General features: G+C 49.1%; 1 protein-coding gene across 2 annotated transcripts in view; it reads right to left on the reverse strand.

Moving 5' to 3' along the window:
- Window positions 1–22,415, reverse strand: part of LPIN2 (lipin 2) — a 560,786-nt gene that overhangs the window by 193,116 nt on the left and 345,255 nt on the right. For both annotated transcript variants that reach the window (XM_085605827.1, XM_085605826.1), the window contains exon 13: window positions 15,529–15,608. In XM_085605827.1, the coding sequence (XP_085461953.1) occupies window positions 15,529–15,608 (80 nt within the window). The remainder of the gene's footprint in view (window positions 1–15,528; window positions 15,609–22,415) is intronic.

Consider the following 22,415-nt stretch of genomic DNA (forward strand, 5'->3'; position numbering starts at 1 on the left):
ATGAGAAAAGCAACACCGTGAAGGCAAATATGTTAACAAGTGAGAGAGTTGAGGCAGGAAGACGAGAACATAGTGAGGATAGGCAGACCCGAGCCATTGCACAGCACGTAATAGGTGCCTTCATTTTTTTTTTCTTCAAAAAATGAAGCTATTGTTGCCTGAGGGCCTTATTTATAGAGACCGAGGGGGCTGGATTAGTCCCTGACAAAGATTGGCAAGCAGCTAGGTGGGAGGTAAAATTGCTTGTTCCAAGTCCCAATTGGTTTTATTATGGAGATTGTTCATGCCCGAGGAAATGTTTTAGGGTAGTGGTTATTCGGTTGAGTGTAATGAAGAACTATAAAAGCATTAACACCCAACTTGGATAGAATTCTTGTGTTGAACGAAAGCGAGATCACAAGAGTTTGGACAACTGGGGAAGTCATTTGATTTGAGAAGATGTCTAGTTGCTCTAGTAATTGGACTTGTAGGCTTTAGAGAGTGTTCCCTGTGTGAGGATAAATCCCCAAACCGCGTGATTTTACCTCAAAGGCAACATTTGGAATACGTCTGTTGAGGCAGAGCTCTGATAACCATGCTCAGTGCATGCCTTCAAGTGAACAGATGTCTTGGATACATTTGTGAATTATCTGCATATTGGTGAATGGAGACATCAGATTCTCAGTCACCCTACAAGAGTTAAACAACATGAGTGCTAAAATAGATTCATGGACAACGTAACAAGTAATACGGCCAGTGTCAAGGGAGGAATTCCCCATCCTGACTAGTTCCTAAATGGTTTCATTGTGGTTATATAGAAAATGTATCCGTTCGGTAATGGAGCTCGTTTAAAGATCTCCTCCACTCACAACTGCCCCTATCCCATAAACCTTCAAATACCCGCTTGCCCTACCTTCCACTAACACACCGAAGCACCGTTAGATTTCCTTGTTTGATGATGTGGCTTTTTTCTTCCATCTGGGCTTTTTTTTATTTAAGTGCCTTCTCATCTCTTTGCTTTTCTCGAGACACATTCCTACACTACGGATGCTAAAGCCTACTAAAGACACAGCTCTCGAGCACTACCGCAGGTGCGTTCTATTTAGGAACTGTTCAGTACCGAGGTTGTGTGCATTAATGCCAGCAATGGACCGGATTGTAGAATATTGCATCATACCTTCATACACTTACTCTCGGTCCTACAGCGGATCGGAAGCACAGCTCGCAGATGTGGGTGCAAAGCAACATAGCAGGCACTATATGAATAACCCCGCCCTGTGCATTGGTCTAGGCTGCTTCTAGTACACCCAGGGCTGTTTGTTTCAAGTCCAGGACCCTTCCCACTGTACAGGACAGCACGATGTGATGATGATCACTATATCCCCAAGACTCACCCCCTTCTCGAACTCAGCACCCTGCAATCTCGGATGTCCCCTTTTTGAGGATTAGCTAAGTACAATGTGAGGCCATATTGGCATGCACACTTCTTAGATACGACATCAAGCACAACAGAGTTCACTGTGCACTGCATCGTGTTACACAGGGAACTCTACAGGAGACACTGCTCAACGGGAAATAGGTGCCCATTGGAAAATCATGAAGATGAGACATTGCATTACAGCCATGGCCAAGGTGCGTTTACGAAATTCATAACTCGCCACTCGTCAGAGGCACAGCGTCGAGTAGGTTGGAACACCTCCTTCCCACGCTGAACAATAATAAGCAGCACAGTGGGTTTTTTGTGTATAGGATGAATGTATTTAATCAGAATGCCAGGCGTTGCAACAGTACAGTAACATGAAATATTGTTACATAGGTCCTGTGAGCATCGGCCCAGCTGTGGAATCAGTGAGACGGTCAGCAGCAATTTTTGAAGTTAGCTAGGACTCCCTAAGGCTAAAATAAAATAGAAACTTTGCACGACTTAAAAAATGTGTGACTTAGGTCTATTAGGATAATTTTTACAAACTACATATTTTAATTGGGCCAATTTCCTTTTCATTGGCATGGAATACATATCCTGCACTAACACACAGACAACAACACAGACCAACACTATGTTGCCCGGCACATCAACAACATTCTATACCCCACTATGGTTCAATGAACAGTTCAAACCCCCGGTTTCTTTTTCTCCTTACTGTCAGAGCAATACTCTTTTCAACTTGTCAGTCAATCTCAATGCTACATCCAAATTTAACAGCGTGAGGATAGGAGGCTTCAGCGTCTGTTTTTTCAATGCAAAATGTTGGAATACTTTTCTGCAAAGTCTGAGAACCAATATGACCTTAAAATGATTTAAGTATTTCCAGAATATTTGGCTCTTGGTCCTGGATTTTTAATTTGTCTCGGTCTGTTTTAGTCTAATTCCTTTATAGTGGCATCCTGGGCCACAACGGCTTTATCATAAAAGTGTATAATGAACAAGCTACCCACCTTCCGTAACGCCTTATCGGGAAGAGACTATCTAGCTGCAGATTCCTTACCTTAGAATATCTTCATGTGTCAGACTGGATCTGGAATTTTTTTGTGAGCAGTACCCCTGCTCACCGGTAGGCGTCGTCGTTCACCTCTTTGTGGCGTTGCCTTAATAGGTGCCACCCCAGCGCACGGACATCAGTTTCTTTTTGTGACTTTCTACGTCAGGAGCGCAGAGCCACAACGAACACTGATGTGCAGAAGTACGGCCCTATTGTAGGAAAGTGGGTTTCTGTTGCAGTAACCCCCCACTTTTTTACCCTCACCACTGGCATAGGGCACCCAGCTAGAGGGGTGACTGATCTATGCCAGGGCAGGGGGTTGTAGGCATGGCACACACGGACGTGTGCCATGTCTATTCTTTACTTTGTTCTGCACCAAAACATGCAGCCTGCAAAGGGTGGGTGGGTGGGAATTACATTCAGAATCAACCAAACAAAGTTCAAGGTATTACAATTAAACCTACGAAACAAATATGTAACCATCTATTCCAAAAAATGATAATCAAGGTAAACGATCTGACAAAACAGAAAACGGTTCCTTGAAATCAACAAATACTAAAGGAAATAGATGTGCTGACGACGTTTCGGTCCGTGTTGGCAGAGAGACCGTCAGACCATCTTCAGGACGTGAAGTTGATTGTAAAACCAGAACATACCCTTCTAAGATTTCTTTAAGGAGTAATGTAGAGTTACTTACTTCTAAGAATTCTTTAAAGAGTAATGGGCTCAAAGGAGTCCAGGCGAGTGGAGGCGTTCTCCGTATGATTAAAGTACAAGTTACTTACCTTCGGTAACGATGTATCTGGTAGAGACGATTCTGGCCGCAGATTCCTTAACGTAGAATTATCTGCAGGCGCGAGACTGGACCCGGAAAACTTTTTTGCCCCAGCAGCTCTGCGCGCCGGGGGCGGTACCACGCGACTACGCCCTGACGTCGCCCGCGGGCGTGACGTCAGCAAAGTTACATAAGCCCCACCCCGGCGCACTGACATCAGTTTTGTTCGGAGAACTTTTCTGCGCCACAACGCGGAGTCATCACAACAAAACTGTGCAGAGTGTGGGAACAGTGTGCGAAAAACCAGTGAAACAGAAAAGAGAGAAACAGCACCAGTTGGAAAAGGGCCAAAGGGGAGAGAGGGGGGAGAGGGGGGAGAGGAGAAAGAGAATGAAGAGAGAAGAGAAAGAAGAGAGAAGAGAAAAGGAGGAGAGAGGAGGGAGGAGGGAGGAGGGAGGAGAGAGGAGAGAGGGGAGAGGGAGAGACTGCAATCACGATCCACAACAGTGAAGGGCAAAAAGCCCAGAACAAAGGAGGAACAGCAATTCACCCCCAGACGACACCATCAAGGAGGGCTGTATCCCCTGAAAGGAGCGAAAAGGCAGAGGTACAGGCAAAAAAAAAAAAAAAAAAACTCAGAGGACTGCAAGGGAAGCAGAAACCCCAAGCACGTAAAATGGAGAAGAGTAAAAGCAGGCCCCTACAATGGAGAAAAAGCAGGGTGGAGGGATGCAGAAGCATACATGAACCAACCGACCATTTATCAAAAGGGAAGGGGTGGAACAATCAAGCAGAACAAAGTATCCTGTCCAGGCAGAAGCAAAGCGGATACCCTCAGGAGACAAGCCACCCGGAGGGAGGAGAGTTCAGAAAGCCAAACTAAAGGTCCTCGCAGAACGGGGAGGAAGGGCGGGCCGTGAAGGAATCTGCGGCTAGAATCGTCTCTACCAGATACATCGTTACCGAAGGTAAGTAACTTGCACATCTGACAGAGACTACTAGCCGCAGATACATAACGTAGAATAGATTCCCAAGCCATACCCAAGGGGAGGAGGGCCTGCGAGAGAACCTCCCCAGTAGGAAGAAACAGAGGGCCCCAGCAAGGCGAAGGGAAGACCAGGAGACCCCAAGCCCATTCAAGGTACAACAGCCACAAACCCTCGTAGGGGCAGACAGCCGCAGAGGAGCACCCAGGAGGAAAGAACAACCCCAACTCCAGGGAGAAGAGGTAGAACCGGAGGCAGAGCCTGCCGTAGGAAAACACACAGCGACAGAGGACAGCTGAACAGGCATCAGCCGCAAGGAAGCAGGCAAGGCAGGAACGGCTCCACAGCCAAGGAACGCAGGCATAAGAAGAAAGGCACAGGTGCGCAAAGCCCCAGCAGAACAAGAAGCAGGGGCACAAGGTAGCACAACAAGGGCCACGGCGGTGGACCAGCACAAGCAGGCGTGCACAGCAACAGTGGACAGCACCATGGAGCAGCGCACCCAGAACATGCCAGGCGCAGGCCGAGGGCAGAGACCTGGAAAATGCAGAACAAGCCCCCAAAGGAGGAGCGTTCAATAGATACACACCGACCACGAAGAGAAATGGGACCAGCCATAAGAGAAAAAGGGGAAGACATGGAGGACGGACCAAGCCGTCAACCAGAACACAGGAAAGCCATGAGAAACCCAGCCCCCCTGGACCACCAGACAGAGGACCAGGCGGAAATGCCGGACAGGAAGGTGGAAACGCCACAACACAACACCGTAGACAGCATGCCAAACTGTCAAGCGATGTAGTGAACACCGAGAATGACAGAATCCCGGAGCAGTGCAAGTTGCGCCCGGACAAGATACAAGAGACCGCACCAGTAGTATACAATGATGCCAAGAAAGACAGGGAACCCAAAAAAGTGGCAACCATACCATCCCAGCGCAGGACAGAGCTATGCAATAGCTACAAGTACCCCACATAGGGTATGATACGTCCCACTAAAACATGGGAACACCTCGTAGGGAAAAACCTGCAGCAGAGGACCAGAACATAAAGGTAGGGTATGATACGTCCCAAGAAAACATGGGAACACCTCTTAGGGAAAAATCCAGCAGCAGAGGACAGAACATAAAGGACCTGCAGATAGAACCACGGACGGCTTGTCCATCAGCAAATCAAAAAACCCACAGAAGGCTCAACCTGAGGACGCATATGGGTGGAAAAACAACCAAAGAACCACGAAATTCGAAGGGGCTGTACCAGCAGCCAACAGCACAAAGGGGTCAACCTAAGGACCCCGAAGGCACGCCAACTCACACAGAATAGACGGACGGTCCAACCAAACCACTAGACCCTCATAAAAAGGGTAGGATAACGTCGCCCATAAGTAGCAGAGGACCGACAAGCCAAGTTTACGGAGGGGGAGGAGGACGGAGCCCCGCAAGGAGCCGCTGAATGGCGACATTCGCATGGGTGTTAAACAAAAGCACCCCATCAAAGGGCAGGTCAACGAGACGCTCCCTCACATTCTCATGGAAAACGCTATCCCTCAGCCAAGCATGGCGACGGAGAGCTACTGAACTTGCCATTGTGCGGCCGAGAGCATCAGAAACATCCAGGGCCGAACGAAGAATAAACGTGGCCAGCTCCCGGCCATCCATCACATGGCGCCGCAGATCAGCGTAGACACCTTCTAGAGAGGCAGAAGACAGAAGGGACTCCACGGAATCCCACAAACTGGAAGTAGCCCTGGCCAACACACAAAGCGTGTTGAGCGCTTGCAAAGCAGCACTAGAGGAAGCATAGAGGTTCCGCACCATTGACTAACAATCGGGCCTCCCGTGACGGAGGAAACACCACCAAAGGTAAGGAAGGAAAAGCAGTCTGCAGAAGAGGGCCCTGGACAGAAGGGTGAAAAGAAAGGCAGACTGGGTCGTGCGGAGCAGGACGGTGGCGATGGAGGAGCGACTGGGGCACCGGATCCCCCGTGGCAGGACGCCCCCAGAAGAGAATTATGGAGCGAAGCTTCGAAGGGAAGAAGCAGCTCCCGTCCACCAAAGCCCTGATGGAGGACCTCCAGCAAATGATCCGTAGGGAATGGGGTGGCAGGGTTGCCCATGTGCAAAATGCCAGCAGCCGTGGAATGGCCCGGGCAAAGGCCGCGCACGCCTCCGTAGGTTGTCGTGGGGGAAGCAATTCCTCCGTGGGCGATGGCCATCCCCGAATCCAGCTGGAGGAAAAGCCCCAGAATGGTGGAAGATTCACGGACGAGTGGGCGACCTGAGGCGCCTCTGGGGAAGGCTGTGGCCGTGGGGACGGGGAAGAGCCCTCCCTGTTAGACGCCAGGGAAGAAGAGACAAAAAGTTGACGAACCTCCGGAGAGGAGGGGGTCTCTGGAGACGAGTCGACGACCAGACGCCGGCACGTGGAGTCTGCCACAGGCGCTGGCGTGAGGTCGACCGGCGCTGGAGGGGACGCCGAGATGACCTCTTCCACCACTTGCACCCTAGGGGAATGGGGCGGGCTGGCTCCGGGTTGGTAAAAGAACGACGCCGTAAAGGCGCCGACTCGACCAATGACGAAGCAGCCGCCTGCGTGGAGAGAGGAGAGGGACCCGGGCCCCTAGCGAGCACCCGCCCCGGCCCCTAGCGAGCACCCGCGGCGCCGCCAGGGTCGACAGCCATCGGCACCTGAGCGGCGTCAGCTCGGCTTCTGGCAAGGCCGCCGCCTGCCCAGAAGACCGAGGAGGACTCGGGGGCGAGCCGCGAGTCCCAGCGAGCCCCGCGACACCACAGTGACCCCCCTCTAGGGTTTGCGGTGAGGCAGAGGCACCGTGGGCTGAATAGGGGAACCCCGTAGGGCCGCACCCCGACGACACCACACCTCCAGAACCTGAAGCACAACCCGTCGGCGACGCCGCGGAAGGCCCCGCACGTGGCAAGGGATCCGTGGACGTCCCAGGAAGAGGAGGAGGAGGGGCCAAGGAAGCTTGCAGAGCCGCAGCATAGGCCTCCATTTGGGCCCTAGTCGCCGGGAAACGGTGGGTAGGGTGGCGACGAATGAGGCTGCATGTCCCGCGGAGAACCCGTGCCCTCCTCAGAGCGGGGACTGGGCCTCGGAAACAAGCTATAAGACTTACCGACGGGCGAGCGACGCCCTAGGGGCCTCGGTGACAGGCGATGCCGGAATCGGAAGCAGCGATCCTTGGACCCTTCCGTGGAGGGCGGAGACGACACAGATCTGGACAACCAGGCCAAGAGGAGCTTCATCCGGCGCTCCCGCCGGGACTTAGGCTTCAGATGCTGGCAAGCGTCGCAGTCCGTGGAATCATGGTGCTCGCCCAAATACCACATGCAAATAGGATAAGGGTCCGTCACAGACATCTGACGCGCGCAAGACGAGCACGCCATAAAGCCCGAAGGCATTCGCACACTGTCCCACAACGCAAAGCGTGAAAAGAAGGCCTGAAAACAGGACAGGGACATGATCCGGATCCGCGTTGCACGCGGAAAAGATGATAACTGATGTCAGCGCACCGGAGTGGGGGTTATGTAACCTCGCTGACGTCACGCCCGCGGACGATGTCAGGGCGGAGTTGCGTGGTCCAGCCCCCCGGCGAGCAGAGATGCTGGGGCAAAGAAAGTTTTCTCGGGTTCAGTCTCACGCCTGGGGATAATTCTACGTTAAGGAATCTGCGGCTAGTAGTCTCTATCAGATAGAATATCTACTGTAGCCAAGTTAATGTTGTTGTAAAACAAATATTCAATTTCCGTACGCTCTCAATACGTGCGATCTATGGAGTCCATACCGATAGATCTCACGTTTTGAGAGCATATGGATCGAGATTAGATTCCATAAGGACGCCGCACAAGGCATTGCGCTCGGCAGCTCATGTCCGCAAGTTTTAGTTGAATACTTGTTTTACAACAACATTAACTTGGCTACAGTAGATATTCTTTTAATCATACGGAGAACACCACCACTCACCTTGACTCCTTTGAGCCCATTACTCTTTAAAGAAATCTTAGAAGTAAGCGACTCTACTTTACTCCTTAAAGAAATCTTAGAAGGGTAAGTTCTGGTTTTACAATCAACTTCACGTCCTGAAGATGGTCTGACGGTCTCACTGCCAACTCAGACCGAAATGTCAACAGCACATATATTTCCTTTAACATTCGTTGATTTCAAGGAACCGTTTTCTGTTCTGTCAGATCGTTAACCTTGATTATTACTTTTTGAAATAGATGGTTACATATTTGTTTCGTAGGTTAAATTGTAATACCTTGAACATTATGTTTGGTTGATTCTGAATGTAATTCCCTTGTCTTCATTTGTGTATATATTGAACATATGTTTTTTGAAGAAAAGATTGCCCCGTGTTATACAAATTGAAACCTGTATGAAAATTGGCTTACTTATAAGCAAAGAAATTCTCCTGTGGTGTGTTTAATCACAAGTTCATCACTGACCAGGTTGAACAAAAATGATTGCGTTCCACGCCGCTTTGGGTTTTCTCAGAGGCTGGGCTTGCTTTGTCATCATGCGGGATTCGATAAATGAGACCCATAGGTATCACTAATATAGGGGACCTAATACATAGGGGCAAACTTCTCACCTTTAAGGAACTACAAGTTAAACACGCCCTTGCACCTAGCAAAGTTTTTCGATACTTACAAATTCGACATGCACTTCTCGCCAATATTCCAAACATATCATCCTTACCAGACTCTTAATGTCCCCCAGGGAAACGGCGATAAATCATCGCTTTCGCCTTATCCAACTGAAAATTCTACACAGACCCTACTACTCCGGTGTGCTCCTGGCTAAGATAGGCAGCCGGGCGGATACACTATGCCTCAGACGATGTGGTCAAGAAAGTACCTTCTACCATACCTTATGGGACTGTCCTGAGGTATACCCCCATGGAATAATGCAACTAAAAAATGAAGGACACACTGGGCAAACAACTCCAATTGTCACCACGGTTGGGGATATTGAATATATGGGAAGCCACTGATTTGACAGAAATCGAACAACAATGGGTGGCGTTACCTATTGGTAAAAAGGGCTATAGCAATGTTGTGGGGATCTAATAAACAGCCGTCCACGATTAGATGGGTGGCGGAAATGGATAGGTGCATGATAGCAGATAAGGAGGTTTACAAACTAAGAGGTTGCTCCAAGAAATGGGACAAGAAATTCGGGGGGGGGGGGGGGTCTTATGGTGTTAGAGGGGAAATTTGCACATCACCTACTGAGGACATGGCTATGCACAGATGAACAGAACAATACTCTCCTAACCGTTTAATCCCTGCATTGCATGGCTTTTTTGATGTATTGTAATTCACCACATTTGATATGTATCATGATACCGTAATGATGATTCTGTGTTTTACTTTAATAAAAATTGTTATAATAAAAACAACAAAAAAAATTATTGCGTTATAATTAACTATTGAATTAAGATTATGAACAAAATCCCTTGTAGGCACTCTTGAACTTATTTCCAAGTCCATTCTTAGGCATTGTAAGTGCAGGGCTGCCATTAAGAGTATATGGTGCTGGGAGCTTGTCATTACAAACTCCACAGCACCATAATGGCTACACTGAAAACTGAGAAGTTTGGTATCAAACTTCTCAGCACACTAAACCCACACTGATGCCAGTATGGGATTTAATGAAAAACGCACACAGAGGGCATCTCAGAGATGCCACCTGAAAAACGACCAGCCTCTGGTGGGTTCCCTGACTGGTACACACCAGCCTGCCACCATGAGACATGTTTCTGGACCCCTAGGGTGGGAGCCTACGCTCCCTGAGCCCAGAAACAAAGCCTTTCCCGGGGGGGGGGGGGGGGGGGGGGGGTTGTTCGCACCTCCCCCAGGCCAGGAAGAGCCATCTGTGGCAAGAGAGCTTCAAAGGCCTGGCAGCCTTTGTAATACGACCCCCAGCCTCTCCTGCTATCAGGATCAGGCCCCCTTCCTGTCTCCCCTCATTTTCGGCGGGAAGACGGGCGGGAAAAACTAGCCAGCCCAGGAGGTGTGCCCACCTCTGCCAACTCCACTCCTCAGGTGAGGGAGGCGAGGTGAAGCCCACTCTCCAGTGCTCACCATCTTGCAGATGGCAGGCACTCCCCAATCAGGACTAGGGATTGTGCTCACTCCCCCATGTGGGGTGAGCACACCAAGGGTGTAGTCACCCTAAGGTCAGTAGCCAATCGGCTACTGACCTCAAGACCCCTAAAACACCCCCTAAATACAGTATTTAAGGGGCAACCCTGACCCAAGAAGGCAGATCCAGCCTACCTACAAGAAGAAAAGAAGGACGAAGAGCCGTGCAGAGCTAACAAGAGGACGATGCCCACTGACTTGGCCCCTGCCCTACAGGCCTGTCTTCCCTCGAACCTGCTCCTGCGAAATCCCGGCGTGTCCAGCAGCCAGTAACCTCACAAACCCCGGAAGACCTGCCTGCCTTCACTTCCCAGACTGTTTCTCCCATGAACACCGGACGTGTTTAAACTGCAGCTTCTGGTGCCAGCCAGAGACCGCGAATCTAGCCCACTCTGCACCCGCCGAACCCGGCCCGAGCTCGAGCGGAAAAACACCACGAGGAGGTCCCCCGGCAATCCTGACTCGAGATCCGGCGACCCCTGACCTGCCTCAAGCCTCCAGACGACGCCTGCAACCTCAATCCAGAAGACCCCCCTACCGCGACCAGAGCGGGTAAGAAAATCTAACGTCACAAGGCATCCCTGCACACGATGCCCCACGGCCTTGTGTGCCCAAATCAACGGTGCCTAACCAGCCCACGTCATCCCAACTTACCCCTCGAAGTGGTGGTCACACCCAGAAGAGCCTCTTCCCCGAGTCTGCAATGTTTCTTTGTCCCGGAGGTTCTTCATTGAAAACAACAGGGCACCCGACCTCAAAACAGCACCCTGCACCAGGCCGCCCTAGTGCCGCTGAGCGTGCACCTTTGGTGCTACTTTGGTCCCCAACTTGCCCTGAGCTTAACCCTAGGAGCTTTGCTCCCACAACCCAGGGGCCTGCTTGCCAGCAGCCACCAACCGGAGGCCCCCTATCCCCCATTGGATAACATTGGGCCTCAACACTCTGCACCCTGCCGCCCCAGTGCCGCTGAGGGTGCAACAACAGTGCATCACTGACCCTGGGAGCCCCCTGATTCTAACTCCTGAACCTTAACTCCCACAGTCGATTACTTACCTGTTGACCTGTTTTCCTTCAATAGGATAACACTGACACTTTTTCTCCAAAAAGTTTTTACGAGTGGAGTTTTTAAACCAAAAAATATTCTTTAAAAATCGCATAAATAACCAAAACTTGTTTACTCACCTGTTTGCAGGAAATGTCCCAGTGCTGAATCTAGGTATCCAGCACTGAGTTAGAAAAGTAATGTGAAAAGTAATTTACCTGCATTTTACTGTAGAAGCCCATTCATTTCAATGTACTGCTCCAAAAAGTTTCTAAGTGTGGAGTTTTGAAAACTGAAAATATTCTTTAAAAATCATGTGAATAACCAAAACGTAATTACTTAACTGTTTCTAGGAAATGTCCCAGTGCTGAATCTAGGTATAAAGCACTGAGTTAGATAAGTAACGTAAAAAGTAACTTAACTGCAATTTACTGAAAAAGCCTATTCATTCCAATGTACTGTATTTGCTAAGTGTTGCATACTACTGCTCCCCTGCAAATCAAACAAAGTACAATTTCTATTGCATTTTCAAACTGTTCTATATCCAGTAACTTATTACTCAAAAGTATTTAATGCTTACCTGTACCAGGCTTGCTTGGTTCTAAAAATAAACAACAGTATATTTTTATACAAACACAATTGGCCTAGAGTTCAGTTCTTGAGTGTGTGAATTCATTTGCTGACTGAGAGTGTACATCAAATGCTTAACACTGTCTTCTGATACTGCCTTACTGCTCGACCAAGCTACCACTTAAGAGAGTAAGGTTCTATCTAACTTTAAACTCTGCCTACCTTTGTGGACTCTTGAACTCTATACATACTGTACCTCACTTTGGTGCATTATATATAGAGCAAAAACCAAAGGAAATGATGGACGGAGTGTTGAACATTGCAAGCACTCACCCCCAGTCAACTGATCTGGGTTTAATCCATCACCGTTCTTTAGCCCACTCTGCCACCCCAGTTCAGACATGGCCATATGCAAATCAGTCTGACCCTGTGCCTCATGGGAACAGTCCCACCCGAACTGCCAAGCCATGTCTTCCCTGGACCGGAAACAAGCTTCCTAGGACCGGTTTCTGGCATTTCAGCCGTCTTCAGCCAGGCTTGCTTGATTTCAGTGGCAAAGTGAGCAAGGGACTCACGTCTGAGCATACCCTGCCAACTTATGGCGAACAAAGCAAAAACCAAAGGAAATGATGGACGGAGTGTTGAACATTGCAAGCACTCACCCCCAGTCAACTGATCTGGGTTTAATCCATCACCATTCTTTAGCCCACTCTGCCACCCCAGTTCAGACATGGCCATATGCAAATCAATCTGACCCTGTGCCTCATGGGAACAGTCCAGCCCGAACTGCCAAGCCAATACCGGTCCTAGGAAACTTGTTTCCGGTCCAGGGAAGATATGGCTTGGCAGTTCGGGCTGGACTGTTCCCATGAGGCACAGGGTCAGACTGATTTGCATATGGCCATGTCTGAACTGGGGTGGCAGAGTGGGCTAAAGAACGTTGATGGATTAAACCCAGATCAGTTGACTGGGGGTGAGTGCTTGCAATGTTCAAAACTCCGTCCATCATTTCCTTTGGTTTTTGCAGTATATATAGAGCCAGTTTCTTACACCTATAAATCAGTTTACAAAGAGGACAAGAAATCTGTGGCTAGATAAGTGTCTCTTCCAGAAAAGGCGTAACCGAAGGTAAGGAACTATTTCACCTGATAAAGAATTTAAGCCGACGGCTGACCTGACTGTCTAGGCAGTCATGCTTGGTGAACGTGAGCAGCGAGGCCCACCTTGCTGCCTGGGAGATGTCCAGGACTGGAACTCAGTATGCTAACTTGGCCTGGGCGGAGTGGTCAGAGTTCTGCTACATGGAACTCTACGAAATGACCCAAAAAATCCACGGAGCTCCGCAAGTGGCGGAGTGCAGCGCGAACTGCTGCTCGCGCTGATCTTCCTGTCGCTCGAGTAGAAATTGTACCCGAATGGAAGCTCGCATTCACCAACTTACTACTGGTGAGCACGAGCGGGGAAAAAACTCAGCTGCATTGCGGGGGGTGAAGCACGGAGTGCAGAAAACTCCCTCAACTCTGACTATGGAGTGAAGTTCACCGCCCAGCCTAATGAGAACAGTGGTCGCAGTCTTTGCTCTGGTGGAATGAGCAAGCAAACCGTCTGGAGATTGCTTTTTGGTAAATGCGTAGCAGATTTTAATGCAGAGTACAAACCACAGAGAGATAGTTTCTGCACAGCCTTCCCTTTCTTGGCCTACGTGGGACAGGGTAACTACCTTCGGCAAGAAGGATGCTCGAGTCCAAAGGACCAATTTGTGGGGGAAAAAAGAGATGTACAGAGGCTGAGAGAATAACTCCTGCAGCTCACTTATCCTTGTGGCAGATGTAATCACCACCACGAAGGCCATCTTGATGTTGAAGAGCCTAAGAGGGCAGATATGAGGCTGGTCAAAGGCAACGCATATTAGAAAGGTAAGAACCAAGGTAAGGTCGTATTGAGGCATAACGAAGGGAACTGGAGGAAATAAGAGTTGCGAACCTTTAAGGAACCTATTTACAATAGGAGACTTGAAGAGGGAAAGCTGATCGGGTTTCAACAGCCAGACGTTGAGATGGAGAAGACTGGCACCCCGATATCTGCAGATGAGCTGCAACCACCACCATCACGTTGGTGAACGCCCAAGGAGCACTGACTGGGAAGGCCAAAAGGGAGCACGTTTAAGTGAAATTGCTCATGGCCTACCATGTACCGCAGGGCTTTATTAGAAGGGAGAAGCGGTTCGGAAGGGGTGATTCCTGACTGAAGCATCTCCATTAACATGTTTATCTTGATGGAGGGCAGCTGAAGGACCAGGACGTTGGCTGCCCTCTTCACAACTAGAGCAAATGAAGCTCCCCCATCCATAGCCACGGTAGGAGGAGGGACCAAGCCAGTATCTCTGGATGTGTCCAATCCACTGGTATTTGCCAAATCCTCGCATCAGTTGTCCTCGGTGAGATCTCGGGGCTGGTATTCTTCAGGTTCCAGTGGCCCCTCCCATTCATCCCGAAGTCCTAGTCCATAGGAATAGGGCATAGACATCGGCCTGGATGGAATGTCTTCAGTCACAGCCCATCCGGCTCCGTGTTGTAGTAAGGGATGGGGGCCTGACTGGTGCTGAGGGCGAACAAGCCGGCAGAAGGCCAGTAGGGTCCTCTCCTGAGCTTGTGGGGCCCAAAGGCTCTCCAGTGGGGATAGGCTGCCTAAATATGAGGTGCATGGCCTCAAAACTCTCGGCATAGCTCTGGCTCCTGGATACTCTGGAAGGCGCATAGACTGCCAATGTTCAGGCTCAAATGTGGAGCCAGGCCTCGAATACCGATTCTGCTTTGTCTGATGACTTCGACAGACAGGGCAAAGTCAAAGACCTCCTCGACTTGTTCTTTATATGTTTGGGAGACTTACCTGAATGCCGGGCAACCTCCAGTGCATCAATAAGCATTTGAAGTGGCACGGCGACTGATTCTGGGACCTTCCTTTCGTCCCGGATTGAGACTATTGAGGTGTCATGTGGCAAGGAGCTTGAGAGAGCGTTCCTTAAAGTCCTTGGGGTGCATGGAGGGACAATCGCCACAGGTCTTGGCATTGTGATCCTGCCTGAGGCACCAGAGGCAGACGAGGTGTGGGTCCTTCACCGACAATTGTCAGTGACAGGCACCACAGGGCTTAAAAGCAACCTTCCTCGTGGACATCTCTGCCACACCAGGAGACAATGTCTCAAAAAATCTTCGACAAAAGGTCCAAAAAAGGTCAGTCAAAAGGTGACTGGGAGTAGCTCTTCTCTAAATTTGCTTCGACTAGCATGGAAAAATAGAAAACCGACGTCAGCGTGTCGGGGTGGCGCCTATATAGGGATACTACGCATCACCTCCGATGCGGACGACGCCACATGGAGCCGAATGACGCCACCTACTAACAGAGGGGTACTGCGCACAAAAAAATTCCAGATCTAGTCTGATGCCTGGGGATAATTCCAAGGTACGTAATCTGTGGCTAGAATTTCTATCAGATAAAAAATATTAACAGAACCATCAGCTTGTGGATCATACCTGTCTGGGGATTGTGCTTTCATTTTTGCTAATTCTTCACTCGTTGGCACTGCAACAGATTTACCATCCTTCGTCTCTGGCTGTAAAAACAATACAAACATATCATCAACAAAAACTGCCTTTTTTTGAATAACCATATTCAAAATACTTTACTTTATTCTTTTATTCTAAATCCAAGATAACTATAGAATCGTCAGTACTACAACTACATATATTAGATTAAATCAATTTTGATATTTTAAGCTCCAAGCCTCATCAATACATTTATGCTAACACCACTATCTACAGGACAGAACAAGAAACAGTAACGAAATATTAATACCTGTACTACTTGTCTTTCCTATTTCAAGCAACTTTAATTAAGTACAAGACAAAGAAATTAGTTACTTCCGTGTAACTCCATGTTTTTAACATTGGAATCTTTAATATATTCACATGCTTGAATCCTTCCCCGTGGTCAGGCTGGGAATCCACAGTACATCAAAATAGCAGTGTACAATGTAAAGATATATCTATATATAGATATATCTATATATAGATCTATCTATCTATCTATCTCACATAACGTATATCTTGTAAAATGGCCATAGGCCTGAAACACAATAGGTTTAGTAACACATCAACCTCATTTAGAACCCAAACGTCACCCAATGAGATGGAAGCTTAAGTATTCCTACTCCACTAACTTTTTCTCCAACATTGGATCTTTTATATAGTCACATGCTTGAATCAGAATAGGAAGCAGTACACGTTGAAGAGTAGAAGAAAGCAGGAAGCAAGGTCACCTTTAACGAAACCGGTTTCTCAAAACTGCTTGTCCCACTACTGCGTCAGCTACTGTGTCCACATCTAGGCAGTAATGCTTTGTGAATGTATGCCTGCGCCTCCAAGTGGCTGCACAGCAGATGTCTTTAAAGGACACTATCATAGAGTGCTGCAGCTAAAGCCGTGCCCCGGGTGAAATATTTTATATATGCATAAACTGAGCTAAATGGCCCTGTGCACTTAATCCACATTACCAGTTATCCCTCTGGTATAACATTTAAACAGTATACCATTTGGATGTGGGGAGCTAATAAAAAACGAATCTAACAAGAAAAATTCAGTTCACCATAATCCAGATTTACTAGATTTGAAATCCTTGCACTGCAAATTTATTGTCCCTAATCCCCAAATTACCGACAAAGGAAAGATTTACTTCCTCCTAGATGCATTATACCTAAGGCAAAACATATGGACATGCTCAATGGATTCTAGTGCCTCAGGGCAAAAGGGACAGACCAAATCTGCTATTGAACCAAGTTGCTGGCATTTCGCCGTGACTGTACGCAGTGGCAGGATCTCAATTAGCAATTTCACTTAAAGTGACTAAGCCCGGAAGTTGGAGGTTCCACTACTTTGGATGGGGGATTTTAATTGTGTCCTAGACCCCGACCTTGGCAGGTTCCCACCCCGCACTGGTACGAAACCAAGGATGACGACAAAACTCCGAGAGGTCATGGGGAATATAAGTGCCCAGGATATATGGCGCCAGAGACACCCAACTCAGAAAGTGTACACTTGTTTCTCGTCCACTCATAACACACACAGTCATTTGGACAGGGTCTTACTTGCAAACCCTATGTCCTTTGAGGTGACCCATCAAGCGTGATTCCTATCTGATCACTCCCCTGTGGCGTGTGTGGTTAACGGGGGGGGCCCGATATGTCGCCCGCAGACTTGGAGGTTGCCGGCAGAGGTTCTCGAAGACCCAGTAGGGAAGCAGCTTCTAGAAACTGCCATCACTGACTATATTGATCTAAATTGAGACGGATCGGACTTATCACTGGCCTCGAAGTGGGAAGCCTTGAAAGCGGTAGTGAGAGGGACCTGCATAAGCCGTTCATGCGGGGTTCGGAAGCAGCTCCAATGAGAGCTGCAGGAGGAGGAACGCCACCTCTAGGATGTACAGACCTGCAAATCGTCTGACGCAGCGGGGCGGGATGAGGAACACGGCATCCGGGTACGCATCCATGATATTTGGGACAGGCTTGACAAATACACCCTCACACATTACAGACAACGCCTTCATAGGAAAGGAGATAAATTGAGCAGTCTTCTGGCCTGGAGTCTTCAGCGGGAACACGCCCCAGATGAGATTGTGGCTTTGCGGGAGCCCACGGGAGGCCTGGTCCACTCCGAGGTGGGGCTGCTGCAGGTCCTAAAATCCCATCTGCAGATGGTGTATGCCGCAGACCCCACAATCTGTGAGGCATCCTATCTCCCTTACCTCCATGACCTAACCCTACGTTCTATCCCTATCGGCACAGAAGGAGCTCGACGAACCCTTAACACTGGGGGAGGTACAATCCGCTCTGCAGCACCTTCCACGAGCCAAGTCCCCGGGTAGTGACGGGTTCCCTCCTGAGTTCTATCAAGCATTCACGGGTACACTTTCCCGCCTCCTGTTGCAGGTTTACCTCGAGGCATTTGAACGTGGAGTTCTCCCACCAAGCATGACACAGGGGGAAGTATGCATGATTCTAAAGCCGGGAGGGGATACCCATGAGCCCTCATCGTATCGACCAAGTACAATGATTAACACAGATGTTAAGGTCTTCTGCAAGTTCTTGGCTACTCACTTAGCGCCATACATGACTCACTTGGTCCATGAGGACCAGTGTGGGTTCATACCGGGACGAAACCCGGCTATGAATCTGCGCCGGCTTAATCATATCATGCATGAGGGGCGTGATCGGGAGGAACAGATGGTCTTGGTATCCATTGACCTCGCCAAGGCGTTCGACACAGTAGATTGGGGATACCTGCTCGAGGTGTTACGCGCTGTGGGGTTGGGTCCCAAATTATGTCACTGGATTCGCATTTTGTATACGACACCCAGCGCAAGGGTAAAACTTGGGGGCACGAGATCAGAAGAATGGCAATCGGGAAGGGGCACACACCAGGGGTGTCCCCTTTCGTCTTTATTGTTCGCCCTGGCCATAGAGCCCTTCGCGGTCTGATTCAGAACTGACCTGGAAAGATGGGGAATTAGAGTGGGTGATACGAGTCATTATTTCCCTATATGCCGACGGCGCCCTGTTTTATTTGGCTTCTCCCCGGGACGCTCTACCGGTATTGCTGCACCAGTTAGACAGGTTTGGAGAGGTCTCTGGATTACGACTTAACCGTGGTAAGTCCCTGATCTTTCCGTTGGAGGGACTGGCCTCAGTACCCCTGGGGGATCTGCCGGACCTGGGGCTGCGCTGGTAACAGGCGGGGTTCCGTTACCTTGGGATACAGGTGGCCCCGGACACACAGGCGCTAGCCCGGAACGTAGACCGCATAATCACGTCTCTACAGAAGTCAGTGAAATTTTGGAACACTCTTCCACTCTCATTGATGGGCAGGCTGGCCATCTCCAAGATGGTGATGCTTCCTAGGATACTATATGCACTCCAGAACTCACTATGTCCGTTGCCGCCATGAGTTTTCAAAAATCTCAACATGTTGCTCACGTCTCTGCTCTGGGCGGGCCGGCGCAGTAGGGTAGCTCTCAACACTGTCATTCGCAGCTATGAGGAGGGCGGTCTGGAAGCTCCACGCTTCGACTTATATTATTACGCGGCCCATTTACAACATGCGTCATGTTGGCTGACAGATGCGAACAATTGGGAGAAACGCCTTCTCTCCGACAGGGTGAACACCCGGACACTGCAGGAAGCACTGATGCAGGGCAGGGGGTAGGACACATCTCTTCCCTACATAGTGCGACACACAACCGGTCTATGGCAGCGGTTTGTCGAGAAGGTCTTACGGAAAGCACCCTTTCACAGGGAGCTCTCGATCTGGATATTGGCCCCCTTCATAGACATGGGGCAATACATGTCCTTTCAACCTTGGCGGGAGGATGGATGCGAAGTTCTTGCCGATCTTTTTCCCAACAAGACCTTCATCACTTACGAGCAGGCGGAAGAGAACTTTGGCCTTGGACAAGGCCAATTCCTACACTCACGGCGAATTCAGGATGTGGAGAAAATCACCTGGCCACAGTTACCGGACATTCCACCCCCGACGCACACCCTAGATATCCTACTTACATGTGGTACAGGTCGCAAATTGATCTCTCTCCTCTGCAAAGCTATGAAACAGGGTTCTACCCCCCCCCCCCCCCGGTGCCGCCATGTCGGGCAGCCTGGGAGAAGGATCTCGCTGTCCAGCTGGAAGAGAAACATTGGGCAGGCATAGGCTCCCTCACACGCCCAGTCTCCTGTAATGCCAGGTTTAAGTAAATGCATTTTCACTTCTTGCATTGCACCTAACTAACCCCGGTATCCCTGAAACGCATCTCTTGTGACAGAGGAGATAGATGCCCTAGATGTGCCACATAAAAAGCAGGCTTTTTACATTTGGCATGGGATTGTCCAATGGTCAGGCAGTTTTGGGTGGGGGTGGTGGGAAGGACTGTTGCGGCCACAGACATTCAGATGAAGCTTAAACCCATGAATTGTTTACTTGCATTAGTTCGGAAGCCCAAGAAAAATAAACTCTCATATAAGCTCCTACAATTAATGCTAGTGCTCGCTAGGCGCTGGGTAGCTATAACTTGGACGGGGCAGAGGGGCCCAGAGGTGCCCATCTGGCTTAAAGTTGTCTGAGAGTGGTCCCAGGCCGAAGAAGCCCATATAAAACTCACCCGAAGGGACGAGAGGCTACAAGAAGACCTAATGGTTTGGCGTGACATGTGTACCTCTGGGTTAGCGGAGAGGGAGCCCTCCTCGCAGGATACAACTGACAGCGAGGAGAGCGGGTTAGATGAAGACAGTGGGCCTACCCTTAACGAGGTGCGAGAGGACCGACCCCGGTAATATCCACACTGGAAGTCAGTGGCATGCCCGTGCTACTTCCTCACCGTCATAAGCTTGCGAATGATTATCTTTCCCCATTGTACCTTTCTTCCCCCGATGCTATCTTCTGTACTATGTGCCGTTAATGTCAACAATATGCCTACATACACTGTATGGATGCCAAATTGTTTTTGTATTTGCAAAATGTAAACTGAAAAATAAAGTTTAAAAAAAAACAAGAAAGTGACTTGGCCAACGGCGGTGCAATCTCATCCAAGTAGCTTTCCAATGAAAAGAGTCTTTAAACTCCAGTAAGGCTGTGGTGAGAGAGCCCACCCTTCAGTTCCTACATATCCCTTCATCCCTGAATTGCCAATAAATTCCCTTAAGCTGTGATTTGGATAGCGCACAAGCGTTCTCTGGGGCAGACCATAAATTCTCATAACCAGTGAGGCGATGTTTAATAAACTGGAACCATGGGATCCTTGCAGCACCAGGTAAGTTCAGAATTTCTTCTAGACCCATCCAATATGACAACAATTCTGGGGATGCCGACATCTGCCTCCAATACACCAGGGGTCTAAGGCCAACTTTATGAACAAGGGATCTGTGACCTATATCTATCTGCAATGGAACAAGCGGGGTGCTAACTGGGAGATTATTTAGAGAGCGGATGAACCAATTCCACACTAATTCCAGCTCATCTGCATTTGCATGACCCCGGAGTTCCCCTCCCATATAGTGATGCTCCAAGGGCTTGCAAGTTGTAAATTTACAGCGCTGGAGAAATAGGACGTGGAGAAGATCATCATATGGCCTTCACTATACCCCTAGTATATTGCACCACCTTTAGACTAATCCTGAATCTGCAGCATCCAACCAAATTGTTCCATAAGCCTGAACCCCAGGTATCCAAACGTGTGGACTCTCTTCAAGGGGACACCATATAGCACAGGTTGGGAACGTGCTGACAGACAAGAGCTGAACACCATATACTTGCTTTTGGAAAGATGTATTTCCAGGCCTCACTGCTCACAGAACACAAACAGATTTAATACTTTTTGGATACCCACAGGGGATTTTGAAACCAACAGGGTATCTTCGGCAAACAGGAGCACCGGAACGTTCCTGTTAGCCAGACAAGGGCCTCATGGTTACATAAGTCTAGCTGTGCCACCAAGACGTTCATAAGTAACAAAAATAGGGTCGGGGCAAGGACACACCCTTGCCTGACACCCCGTGTAACCGGAATAGGTGAAGATAATTCCCCAGGGGAGCCACACCTAACCTGCGCATTATTATTTAAATGAAGCCTACTAATGACATCAGTAAGATACTTGGGCACTCCCAGGTCATCCATGACCCTCCATAGGGCAGCCTTGGACATAAAAGGCTGATTGGAGGTCCACAAAGATCACTTACGACGGCCTCCCCCAAAGCTCAGCCTGCAAGGGATCAACACACCCATGTCATCCATCCAGGCTTGCAATCTACCTAGCATAATCTTGCTAAAACGTTTCTGGGAAGAGTTGATCAGACTGATAGGCCAATAGTTGGAAGGTAACAATCTTAAGCCCTTCTTAAAAATTGGGATGATCTCTGCCCCCAGTCCAAGTGGGGGGGCATAGGAGATCCTCCCATTACTGCATTAAAGAGCAGGGTAAGGTAGATGCTCCAAATATACTTATCAGCCTTAAATGAATCCCCTGGCACCGTATCTAACCCTGGAGCTTTGCCTATGGAGCAACAATATTCAGCACCGGGAACCCACAAGTTATATCCATGCCACCAGGATTATTCTTAAGTGGACAATCCCTTCCCCTGGGAACGAAAGACCCTGCCACATCAGGCTCAGGACAGTCCTCAACCACAATTCTTGCACATAACTGAGTAAAGTGGCCAACTAAGGCAGCAGCAGTAATATTACAAGGGCTCTCAGTAGCTGTCTTCCCACCCCTACTGGCCAACATTTGCCAAAGCGATTGTGGTTCCTTCTTTCTAACAGCGGGAATCATAGATTCCAATGTGGCCAGTTTGCAATCTCTCTTGGCCCTTGAAGTG

This window comes from Triturus cristatus, chromosome 5_1 (genome assembly GCF_964204655.1).
Source record: "Triturus cristatus chromosome 5_1, aTriCri1.1, whole genome shotgun sequence".
NCBI lineage: Eukaryota > Metazoa > Chordata > Amphibia > Caudata > Salamandridae > Triturus > Triturus cristatus.